This window comes from Brachyistius frenatus, unplaced genomic scaffold (assembly GCF_029030835.1).
Source record: "Brachyistius frenatus isolate BFR_SWC_R1_liver_20210118 unplaced genomic scaffold, ASM2903083v1 Contig_46, whole genome shotgun sequence".
NCBI lineage: Eukaryota > Metazoa > Chordata > Actinopteri > Embiotocidae > Brachyistius > Brachyistius frenatus.
Window position 1 is genome coordinate 724,793 of NW_027210645.1, and position 12,469 is coordinate 737,261.

Genomic DNA, 12,469 nt, shown 5'->3' on the forward strand with positions numbered 1-12,469 from the left:
CACACACACACACACACACACACACACACACACACACACACACACACACACACACACACACACACACACACACACACACACACACACACACACACACACACACATTTAGAGGCACATTTGCAACACTTTTATTCCCCCGTTAGTCTAGGCGCTGGATGTGCAGTAAAAAAAACCTCTTTCACCAAACTCATCCTGAGGCTGAGACAGCCGTGGAGACAGAATGTTCTCAGGTAGAAATATATTTTCCACCTACTCCTTCAACAACCGATTTAACTCCCTACTACAGCCGAGCCCGGATTCAGACAAAGGGTAAAACAATCTGCCTTTTTATGGCCTGAAGATTACATATGTTGAATTATACAAATATATCCGACCCCAAGATCTGATTGGTCAACAGAACATTTGGAACGTGTTCAAATCAGCATGACTTCACACCCTGCTCATCACTAGAAATATCACTTCACCTTCAATGATAATATATAATTGGAATTTAATTTCATATAATATGCAGTATAATATTGTTTTTACTTGTTAGAGGTCTGTTAAATGTGACCCATTTTGGGAAATCGGATCTCTTTTGGACCTTATTTGTCGCTCCGAGCACCCGTAGAGTAACACCAGTCAGTTACGCATTTAAAATCGCATCACAAATCACATGACACGGTGCTAAAATCTTAAAAATACATGAGTCCATAGATTTATTTTTTTCAGCAGATATCTTTATTACTACCAGACTGAGGAAGCCAAGACGTTTAGTGTTTGTGCTGCATTTATTGAGTTTGAAAAACGATTTCTATAAAGCAATAAAACAGACTAGATCTTGTCTCTGTTGATATGTCGTTGCTAAGGGCCAACCTACTTCCTGGAGTAGTAAACATTGCAACGTTACATTCACTTCTACTGACGCAACTAATTGTTTTCCAGTTGTTAGTCATACTCCATGTATTGCCATGGAAACGGTGATCACGTTAACAAAAGGTTTTATATTTTGAGAGCAAATTGCTCCACAATATGAATACATTTTGATTACATATTTTGTTTACATAGTAACTTGTTTTATAATCACAACATTACACTCCAGGGTGAGCTTTAACATCATTATTGGCGTTTCAGTGATTTCCATGTGATAAAACTGTCTATGGTTTCTGTGTGTTTGCAGGGCCCGAAGGGACCGCCAGGCCTGGAAGGACTGATTGGACTAAGAGGAGAGTCGGTGAGTCATTTTCAATCACCAGCAGGGCTGCAGACACAGGACAGACGCAGGACAGTGTCAAGCAGATAGATAGATGTGGACATAAAGTGGCACTCAAGTCATTTCTCTTCCTGTCCTTCCCCATCAATTTTCTCATCCTTTTTGTTTGTTTGTCTGGTTTTGTGTGTCCCAGGGCAAACCAGGTGAACCGGGACCATCAGGGAAAGCAGGACTTCCAGGAACACCAGTGAGTCCTCACTACCAAACATAGAGTTTTTAAATTAGATTTTTTTTTTTACATCAGTTTAACAAAAAAAAAATGAAACAGGCTATTATAGCTTGATTTAAAAAAAGTATGTTTTGCAGAAAGTTTTACATTTTAGCAGAGGAAGAAGTGAGAGGTGGGAGGAACATTGTCAGCGATAATAGAGCCAGCAGTTCTTGTACGTGGGATGGAAATGAAGGCAGCAGGAGGATGTGAAGGATTTCTTGCAAGAAATAAGCTGTCAGATTGTGAAGGGAGATTGGAGTAAATGTTGTTCTGACTCGGGTTGAGGGAACATCACTTTCCTCCCCTCCCCGAGGGAGAGAGCTGGGAGTAAAAAAAAAAGAAAAAAGAAAGGCGTTGACCAGCTTGGTGCTGGTTGGAGCGTCGCTTTTTGACTTTGATAAGTGCATCCACAGACTGTTTGAGTCCCTGGTGACAAAAGCTCTGAATCCTCTGATGATGCAGAATGCAAAACAACATCGTGTGTGTATTTTGTTGCATGTATCAGGAAAAAAAACAAATTTGTCAAGGTCGTCGTAGAGCTTAAAGGACGTTAGCCTGTCACGCCAAGATGAACATCTGAAGCTGAACATCTGAAGCTGAGTGTGTAAACTGGGAGAAGAGTCAGCGATATATCGGTGTCCTTTGAAGGATACGTTCACGTTTATTTTCTCACATATGCCTTTTAATGCCCATTTGAATGTGAAACAGGTTGTTCTTGCTGGAATCATTCCTCTGTAACAGATTTCCTTCCTAAAATAACTGATGGGAGACTAAATCTCACATTATGAAGCTACTGAGGCCCCAGTTATATTTTTTACTTTCTAAGCTGCAGTAGAGATCAAAAAGGAATATGAAAAAGACTTTAGCGGAAACCCTCAAACTGTGACAATATATTAGTAATATACAATATCTCTAGATATAGGAAGGAGTGTGGATTTTGTCCCACGTCTCGTCCATCTGAACTGCATATGAAAGGGATCTCTCAATGGAGGAATAATTACAGCAACAAAACCTGTTTCAGTGTTGATAGAAAAACAATCCAGTGAAAATCGAGTTTTGGACTTTGTTCACCTGTTCTTAAGGTGTTTTTTTTATCTGGTCGAAGATATATCATGTCATAAATGTTATATCATAAATGGATTCAGGCAGCCAGGGTTTCATATGTCACAGACCTCAGCAGCCAATCCCGTCAACTTGGGGGCGGGGCTTACTATATCATCAAGCTGCAGGTGAGCAGCAGAGAGGTGGGTGCAGATAGAGGCGGGGACTATTAGCTCATTCATACATCCACGTGTACTGAATGAAGGCAAATCTGTAGAGTTTACATCAAAGTCATTTTCGGGCATTATGGTATTTTTTTCTTGGAAAAAAAACTTTGAAATATGTGATTTTGACAGAGTTGCGTTTTTAGAGGTTTAATCGATGCCTAAAGAGGGATTAAAAAAACCCCACATGAATTTATCCTTTAACATGAAATGCAATGAAATGCATCAAAGCTAAGGGTTCAATATACCAAAGTAATAATGTAGGTTTAATCAGTCGAACCAGCAGAGAGGAGCGGTGATCAATAAAATCCAATCCACTGTGGAAATGGCAGATTTTAATGTTTTGATCCCACCTTGACTCTACGTGTTAAAACCTTCATCTGAAGTTAAATGAAGAAGCAACTCTGTCACATGATCCCATTTTAAATACAATTTTTCATTTTGAAAAACAGAAGACTGTCCTTCATCCAATCCAATCAACCCTCAGTTCGATAATGAAACCTTCACTGACAGAACCATGGGCTCACACTCGTTGATTGAGCTGCTCATACAGTAATGACATGAGAGTGGGTGAATGAAAAGGTCGCCCACTGACGCTGCTCATGTGTGGGTGTAATTTGGTGCTCCGCCACTAGTGACAAAATGGGCACCATTTCTGTGCACCCACAGAGGTTCATGGTGACAAACAGGAAAATGCTTTGTGAACACGGTTGACATGTTGTGCGGTGGACTGTTACCGTGTAGGTGAGAGAAGCCCACTGGTCTGCGGATTCATGGGAGGAGGAGTAACTGTTGTTAACTGGAGAGCAGACGACACGCAGCCGGCCGTCAGAGAGGAGTCGATGATATCAGTCAGCAGAGGGAGCAGATCATCAGGAACAGCCGGGGGGGAGAGAGGGGAGGTTCAGAGAGGAGATGGAGAGTGATTTGAGAGAGTGCTGTAGGTATTAAGAGGCAGGGTCCGATACTGATAAAAACATGTTATCAGATGTCCAAATTTACCATGTAAAATAAGAAAGGAAGGTAGAGTGAGTGGAGAGAGGCAGAGCAGATGGAGGAGAAGATCTGCTTCTGGAATATAAAAAAGAGATAGTGAAGGGTTATCTGACTTCTAGAAGCATTAACAGATTCCTGCCGCTCTGTGCTCGTCACAGCCAGCTCATCTTCAGGCCCACATGTGTCCCCCTTGTAAATATTAATTTTAATCTCTTCAAGCTGGCGGGTCCCGCCACAAGAATGAGATTTTTTTTTATCCAGGCCACCGCTGCATGCTGAGCTGCAGCTCCATGTTAATCTGTCTGAATCCTGGGTAATGAGCGGGGCTTTTAGGAGCCGTGTACAGTGTGTGTGTGTGTGTGTGTGTGTGTGTGTGTGTGTGTGTGTGTGTGTGTGTGTGTGTGTGTGTGTGTGTGTGTGTGTGTGTGTGTGTGTGTGTGTGTGTGTGTGTGTGTGTGTGTGTGTGTGTCCTATATGTGATGGACGGTCTCTGATGTCTCACAGGGTCTGAGGGGAGACAAGGGAGAGGCCGGAAACCCCGGATTACCAGGCTTCAGTGGCCCTAAAGGCCCCGTGGTGAGTCATCCATGGATATTTTTTGTTTTTCACTTTTTTATATATATTGAATCACAACTCAAATATGAGCAGCTGTTGGTTATTTTAACCTTTTCTTTTATTTCCAGGGTCCTCCTGGTCCGATTGGCCCAGAAGGAAAACAGGTAAGAACTCCCGAAGATCAGTGATGACTGATATTATCTGATTATCTAATATCTGTACTGTACATTATGAGGATATTTCTCATTGACACACTCAATTGTCTGCGGTGTTTTGTAGGGGATGTCGGGCAGAGTTGGGGATCGTGGAAACAGAGGAGACAAGGTGAGAACGAGAGATGTAAACAAACATGTTATCAGCATCAGAGTCCGTTTTTATACAAGAAGTGTGACTTCCTGGCTCCCATGATGCACCTCAGGACGATATTTAGCTAAACAAGGTCAACTAAGATGAAGAAATTAGGCAAATTCTGTCCATATGACATTTTTTGACTTTATCATGATCTTAAAAAAATTGAAAACACCGTTTCAAAACTCAGCGTAATACTGAGGGTCTTGTGTCTTTTTATTATTATTAAAGACAGCTTTGAGAGGAAATCTATCATAGTCAGGACCTCTTTTGTCAATGTGGGCTTTTATTGCGTGAGCAGCAATTCTGTTCTGGGACCTCCCAGACCTTCCATGGAAAGCCTAAGACAGGAACAGCAGCAGCACCAAGAGACAGAACAGAGCAGGCATCAATAACAACAGAAACAACATTAAATCAGCATTGAAGGAGGAGCTGGAAGCAGGACGAGCAGGTAGGCTGAAGCAGTTTAAACAAGCTGCCATGTTTGAGATTGAAGGCATCACTGGGAAATCCGCTGAGCGTCAGCTGATGTGGGCCGAACTCAGGATCAGCTGTTGAGCTGTTGAGGGAGCTGAGCCTGCCTGAACCGATGCTCAATGTGAACTGAGAATAAAATTACAACTTTTTGTGACACAATATAGAAGCTGGTAGGTTTCATTAGTAAAATTCTCAAGTTTGTAACCAAAACCAACAAAAAAAAAGAAATAAATTGTTTTTTTCCTGGCATAAAAATTACACAAAACTACTTTCACAATCACAACTTTTTCTGTTCCACTTCCTCTGTAAAAAAAATGTGGAAGCCCTTCAGAATTTATCCAGAAATATAATTTGTTTATATATGGCCCATAGTCTTACGTTGAGCTCCATTAGTTTAATATATCTGGAAATGTCAGCAGAAAACAATTTAAGACAGAAAATATTTCAAACAACTTTCAGTCTAAACCAAAGAATAACACTCTGCTTCAGTCTCATGGAAACCGTCAAATGTTGTCGTCTAATCCAGGGAGACCCAGGCATGAAGGGAGATAAAGGACACGGCGGAGATCCAGGTATGCCCGGAAACCCCGGCCCCCCTGGCAGGAAGGGCCACACGGGCATGATGGGCATGTCGGGCCCACCGGGAGAATTAGGGGCGCCGGGGCCACAAGGACCTTCAGGAAACCCCGGACAGCCGGGACCGCGGGTGAGTCACACCTCAGAAATAAATAAAGTGAAGCAGCTGATTCAGACAGATCATTAACATCTCTGCTGCTTCAGGGGGAGTCGGTGTCACTGGAGCAGATGAGACGGCTCATCCAGGAGGAGCTGGCGAAACAGTTAGACGGTGAGGAGGCAAATTATGTTTTTGTTTTTTTTAAATTTGGGAGACAAGGTGTTCAGGATGACCTCTGGATGATACTTGGCCGACTTCGTGTTTATTTGCAGCCAAACTGGCCTACGTCATGGCTCAGATCCAGCCCGCCCACGTGAAGAGCACAGCGGGTCGCCCAGGACCTCCAGGCCTTCCGGGTAAGGATGGCAGCTCTGGACGTGCCGGCCCGCCCGGAGAACCGGGTATGCCTGGACAGAATGGAGGAGAAGGACCCAGGGGACCCATGGGCCCTAAAGGTAGGACCATGACTCAGAACAGGGTCACAATGTGGCTCTGTGTGTGTGTGTGTGTGTGTGTGTGTGTGTGTGTGTGTGTGTGTGTGTGTGTGTGTGTGTGTGTGTGTGTGTGTGTGTGTGTGTGTGTGTGTGTGTGTATCCTGTTACAAATGACCCAGCTTTCATGAAGTGTCCCGTTTCAACAGGCAAATTAAACGATGATTTGTGTTGAACTTTGTTGAACTTTTGTCACTGAAGTGATATTGTGATTTTGTGTATCGATCAGTAGCATTTAAAAAAAAAATGTTTTCAATCAGTAGCATTTCAAGGATGATCAGCATCAGAGGAAAGAAGAGAAATCTGTGGCAACATTTTAATTCTTAATAATCTCATTTATATTTAAGAGAGATTTGAGGGACTTCTGAGAGAAAACTAGAGAAATACATATGCTTATATGAGAGTAGTCAAACCATGTTATGATAGACATGGAGCTACTGTACTGCTGCTTAGTTTATCTTAGATTAGTTTAGATTATCTTAATTTAGTTTATTTTATCTTATTTTAGATTAGTTTTGCGTAAAGACTGTAAATGGGGATAAACAGTTCACCTGGCTTTGGGAAACAAAATTTGCCTTCAATCACCCCTAACACTAGCTGAGTAAAACATTTTCTACTTTTTTGTTTAAGCGTAAGAACAATAAACGAGGTCTGTGTTGGACTGATGTGACTATGAAGCTGCCAGGCAAGCAGAAGGAGTGAAGCATCCGTCCACGAGATGTTCACCTCCTGTGAAACGCTGTCATGTTTTACTCTGAACGCTAAACGCAGGTTGAAAATGCATGCAGGACCGGAGATGATGTTTTTAACTCCACTGATACGATCGCACACTTGACGAAGCGCCCGCAGGGCCTCGGGCGCTACTTTACCACTGATTTCACAGTTAGTGTTGAACTGCTGTAAACCAGTAGGTTGGCTTTGAAGTGAAATCAGTGGACTGGCCCTTTAAGTTCACTGAGTCACGCTGATGCGGCTGAGAGAAACAGCTGATATTCAAACAGTCAAAACGTTTATTTCACATCTGCAAGCATTGATTATCGACATTATGGATTCCTCTGCTGATCATTTTCTTTATAAACTAAACAATCATTTGTTCTGTAAGATGTCAGAAAATTATGCAAAATGTGCATCAGGTGAAAAGTACTAAGATATATATAAACTGTGAAAATTCTCTAATACAAGTTAAAGTCCTACATTTATAATCTTATCTCAATAAAAGTAAATATTATCAACAAAATGTACTTAAAATATTAAAACTGAAAGTACACACTGAGCGGTGGTAAATACTCCGTCTGTATTTTATTATTATATAAAATATGAAGTTTGGGATTAATAGTACTGCTGTATGAATGTGCAGCATTTTATTGCTGTAATTCCTTAAGTTTGAGCAAATTCTCACTAATTAATACCGCTGGTGTAATTTAATCTCGTGATTCATTACAATTCTATAAAATCGTATGTTTGTATTTTCACTGTGAAGAACTATGAATCTCCAAAGCTCAGGAAATATTCCTGTTTTTCAATAGTTTCATCAGCTTAAGAAAAAGGACAATGTTTTCCAACTCACATAAAGGAAGATTTCATTCTTAGTTTGTCACAAAAATACAAATTTAAAATCGTAAAATTTGGAGATACACTACTTTCACTGCACAGGAAGGGTATGAAAAATGTTCATCTCAAAAGTAAAGAAAGCTGTGATACAAATGCAGTGGAGTAAAAAGTAAGATTTGCCTCTGAGATGTAGTTAACTAGAACAGGTCAGGGAATTTCAGGGACTTTCATAAACTCGTTTCCAGTCGGGGGATTTGGTCATTTTTTGTGCCACATAATCTGAGAACAAAGTAAATTGCATGATTCAAAGGGGTTGTGCTCAGTCTCTTAATTAATCGCAGGTGTGTTTGAGGTGGAACAAGACGTCTCACAGCTGTGCAGAATTGTTGTTGTTAATTGCAGACGTCCTTGTGACTGTTTCCTTTCAGGTGAGAAAGGAACAACGGGAGAGAAGGGTGAGCCCGGTGTCGGCGACAGAGGAGAGCAGGGCCCTACTGGCCCCATAGGTAACAACCTCAGTCTTACTTCCTGTTCTGATTCTGAGGAGTACTGATCCACCTCAGACTCCCTGACTTTCCCTTCTCTCTGCTTTAAGGCCCAGCAGGTCTGCCCGGCTACGGCAAAGACGGGAGCCCAGGGATAGCCGGAGCCCAGGGAGAGCCCGGAAACCCCGGCCCCCACGGCCAGCCCGGACCCCCGGGTCCTACCGGTCAGTGCGACCCCAGCCAGTGCGCCTACTACGCCAGCCTGGCGCAAAGACCCCACACCAAAAACATGAAGGGGACTTAAAAAGAAGAGACACATGGAGTCGGAAAGTTCCGGCTGTATTTATGAACTTGGTCGTGTCAGTCTGAATCAAGAACTTTTCTTTTTCACGGTAAACCTCAGCGCGGCGGGCCCAAGCAGCGGGTGCTGCCGGTCCAATTCTTTGTTTTGTTTTTTTGGTACCAAGCTTGGGATGGAAGGGAATTTAAAGCAACATGGAACTTTTTTTTTTTTTTTTTTTTCCAGATGTATTATAGGGTGCAGAGGGCAGCTAAACACTATTTTACTCCCTTGCATGCTTCCTGTAAAACATATAGGGAGATACAGAGGAAGGTGCGACCCCTCCCCCCGTCAGGGGTGAAGATATTGTATTGATTATCTCTAAAGTGGAGCCGGGCATTTTCCCGCCTGCCTCACATGCGTTTACCATCCACAGCTCGCTCTCTGCTACACCAGCTACACCAGCGACTGCTCACTAAATCAATCTGCTCGGGATCTTCCACCGGTCCGACGGTAATTACTCAGTCAAGGGAATTATCTGTTTTACTGTCAATGTAGGAAAAAAAAGTGGGGGACAGACCGTGCGAGGCAAACACCAGCAGAGATCATTTTGTGAAGGCTGAGTGTTAATGAGTCGGTGTGGAGTGATGAATGGCCACATTTGTACACTTCTTGCCTCCGAGCCAGCAGTGGTGTTATTTTGTCGCCTTGTTTTTTGGGGCGGTGTTAGCTTCTCCAAAAGCAAGCAGAAAAAGAACTTCTAGAAAGAAAAAAAAAAATCCACCCTTAAACAAACTGCTTGATTTATAAAAAAATGAGCATGTCCGATTTATTTAGACAGGAAGGAAACAAGATTTGATTCTGGGGATAAATTTGAGGCGGCAGACCTCTCTTTCACAACCCATAGATTAAGTGTCTTTGAAGGATTTCATTTTAAAAATTATTGATGTTATAAAAACAAAACAAAAAATGCAAATCACGTGTCATTTAAAGGTGGAAATCTTTTGTTTAAAAAGGGAACAAAAATGATGTATAATTTGCTCACAAATCTGTCCAAAGTACCTTCCACGTAATGATTTGTTTCAGGCGTCGCCCACAGGGTTCGGTTCCAAAGACAGAGGTTGACACAGGAAGAAATGTCACAGCTAGATTTGTACTTTCCATGTTTAATGAAGTGGCTCCGGTCTGGTCTTCCCTCTCTCTGAGCCGTGCATAGACCTGACCAGCAAACAGCTCTGAGGAGGAGGTATAATTGCAGCCTTTGTTCACCTTGTCTTGAAAAGGCTGCCCGTTTCACACTGCTCTCTCTAAATGTGTCGCTTCCTCTCCGGTCGGCGAGGCCTTATTAAGTGGCTGCGCTGCGGCCGGACCCGGCCAGCTCAGCGCTGCTCGCAGAACACGTTGCTTTTCTTATTTGTCCCCCTAGGAGCTAAAATTGGAGAGCTGCTTTCTTGCATCTTGATGACCGCGCCATTGTGGTAACCACTTTGAAAGATGTTTTGCCTCATGTCCCTCATGGACCAATTACACTTCTCCCCAACCTCGGTCGTGCTGGTCATCTAGAACCTATTAACTAGCCTCCACACAAGGTATGGCATTCGTCTTCCTTTCAAAAACATGAAGAAACAGATCAATGCCCCAAAGAGCAAAACACAAGTGGGGGCCCCAATTTGTCTAAGAGAATATAAGGATCTTTAGAGCTCGCCAAAACGTACAATATGACCTGCTCTGATGGCCAGTCATACTTCTCATCTCTTGCTCAGGTTACCTAATGGAAGGTCATTTATGAAGAATGTGAAGGCGCAGCTCTGACACCATTTAGTTTTGAAGGTGTTGGTGAAGCAGACTGGAGTTTTCAGTTTGACTAATATTTCCTGAGGCTGCTCTAGAAGCACAAGTCATGTAAATTGTTGAGTTAAAGCAACATGGTTTTTAAAGACAATAAAGCACATCTTTTATCCTACAACTAAAAAGTTGAATTTATAAGCTACAAATCGCTGCCTTGATAAATTCACTACACTCAAGGAGCATTTTGTCCAAAGTAGACCCGGTACTGCTGTGGAACCGAAGTTTGAACCCTTCAGCGTGTTTCCACTTCAAAAAAAAAAAAGAAAAAAAAAAGGATCTCAAACAGTTGGCTCGCGTTGGGAACAGGAGGAACGTCATCAGTGTATGTATCTTATTTAAATGAAAACAAATATGGAAAAATAAATTCGAACATTTTACATACTGGGGATGAATCGTGATTTTCGAATTTCAGAATAGTCATTTAAAGATAAAATTAAAAAAAAAAAAAAAATCAAATAGCTTGCGCAACTATTGTCTCATCTTTATTTCTTAGTTTTAACTGGCATCTGATCGTAAAAACGCCACCACTGCCAGAAAGTTGCAGCCACGCACCTAGAAGCTGTTTTCTAACTGCAATTAAAGAATAACAGCAGAAAAAGGCTCCAGTAAAACGTGTGCCGCTGTGAGATTAGATGCTCGTACAAACAGCAGAAATATGCAAAGATGCCGACAGCCGTCAGAAAGCTGCGTGAGGAATAAACGAGTCTGGGGTGTTTTGTAAACTCCGCCAGGTAAAACTAGCATCGCGTAGCGGAGAACTTGACTCAAAGCTTGCAGGTAAACAATGAACAATAAGTTAATGGCGACACGTGTAAGCAAAAGTTTGAATCAAATTAAGACCATAGTGTTCATCGTCATTCTGACTTTTGGCTGCAGCTTCTGTTCAGTGAAGATCACTTTACTGTGGTGATGGAGGGTCATTTTTGAAAGACACATCTCAAATTAGGACTTCAAAATTAGTTTTAAATAATCTTTCATTAATTCCTGGTCAAGGTTCGACATTCAGCTATCTTGTGTTAACACCCAAAAATAGCTAGTTTAAAAGCATCCAAGCCTAGCGAGCCTATCAGTGTCGTTCACAACGCAATCCTTATATTTATGTTTTTCTTTTACCTCTTGACTTCTTCACTTCTTGACGTTACGTTATTTACCCAACAAAACGTTTGTCGTTACCTCTCAGGTTTAACTCAACAATTTGTATTGCCTTCAGAGCAGATCTTTAGCAAACAGTTCGCCGCAGTACATGATGGCTCCTTTCTTCAAAGCGGTTGAGAGCAGCTTTAAATGCAGTGAAATGTAAATGTACAGTATGCTCAGAATCAAGTTTGGTCCTAAACGGCCTGCTCTTTCTGCTATATAACACACCTGTCAGCTGCTTCTCTTTACTATTGAACAGCCAGTATTGCTATTTTGTGGTTTTGTAAATGCTCGTTGCGTTTCAGGGTGGGATGGTGAGTTGCTGCATAAAGCTTGAATTTTGTCATGCATAAAAGCCACACTTTAACTTTTTTTTTGTTTAAGTTATACAGCTAAATTATTCATGATTTGAACAAATACAAACATGTTTCAATTGCATTACCTAAACTGTATTAACCCTTTTCCCATTTTTTTCCTGATAAATTGGTGCTAAGATATTTTAAAATAGTAGCATATTGTAAGTATTGGAAAGACACCTGTACTGTACTGTATAATAAAGACTGGAACGGATTCATTTTATAATACAGCCTTCTGTTGTTGTTTTTTGAGTAGCCAGTGCTTGTCTCACTATTTTACATATTTCTGACATAAACTGTATATAAAAGCTGACGTAGCTTCCGGGTCTGAAAAATGAGGTCGAAGCTGAAGTGCCTTAACCTACAATACCACCGAGGGCCACTAGAGGTTGGCTCCAAAAAGCCTCCATAAACTCCCATTCAACTACTATCATGAAATTCAAATTCAATACATTTTTTTCTGCGACTTATTTCGGTGTTGTTAGCTAATGTCACTCCTTCTTATTAGTTTTCCGGCGGTCCATCTGAAAATAATCCCTTC

At 41.7% G+C, this 12,469-nt stretch overlaps 1 protein-coding gene across 1 annotated transcript in view; it reads left to right on the forward strand.

The window, feature by feature from the left end:
• Positions 1 to 12,154, forward strand: part of col22a1 (collagen, type XXII, alpha 1) — a 60,739-nt gene extending 48,585 nt beyond the window's left edge. The window contains exons 55-64 of the mRNA XM_069703376.1: positions 1,160 to 1,213; positions 1,386 to 1,439; positions 4,229 to 4,300; positions 4,408 to 4,443; positions 4,559 to 4,603; positions 5,631 to 5,810; positions 5,885 to 5,951; positions 6,053 to 6,235; positions 8,251 to 8,328; positions 8,418 to 12,154. Coding sequence (XP_069559477.1) covers positions 1,160 to 1,213; positions 1,386 to 1,439; positions 4,229 to 4,300; positions 4,408 to 4,443; positions 4,559 to 4,603; positions 5,631 to 5,810; positions 5,885 to 5,951; positions 6,053 to 6,235; positions 8,251 to 8,328; positions 8,418 to 8,611 — 963 coding nt within the window. The 3' untranslated portion in view covers positions 8,612 to 12,154. The remainder of the gene's footprint in view (positions 1 to 1,159; positions 1,214 to 1,385; positions 1,440 to 4,228; positions 4,301 to 4,407; positions 4,444 to 4,558; positions 4,604 to 5,630; positions 5,811 to 5,884; positions 5,952 to 6,052; positions 6,236 to 8,250; positions 8,329 to 8,417) is intronic.
• Positions 12,155 to 12,469: the final 315 nt, after the last annotated feature.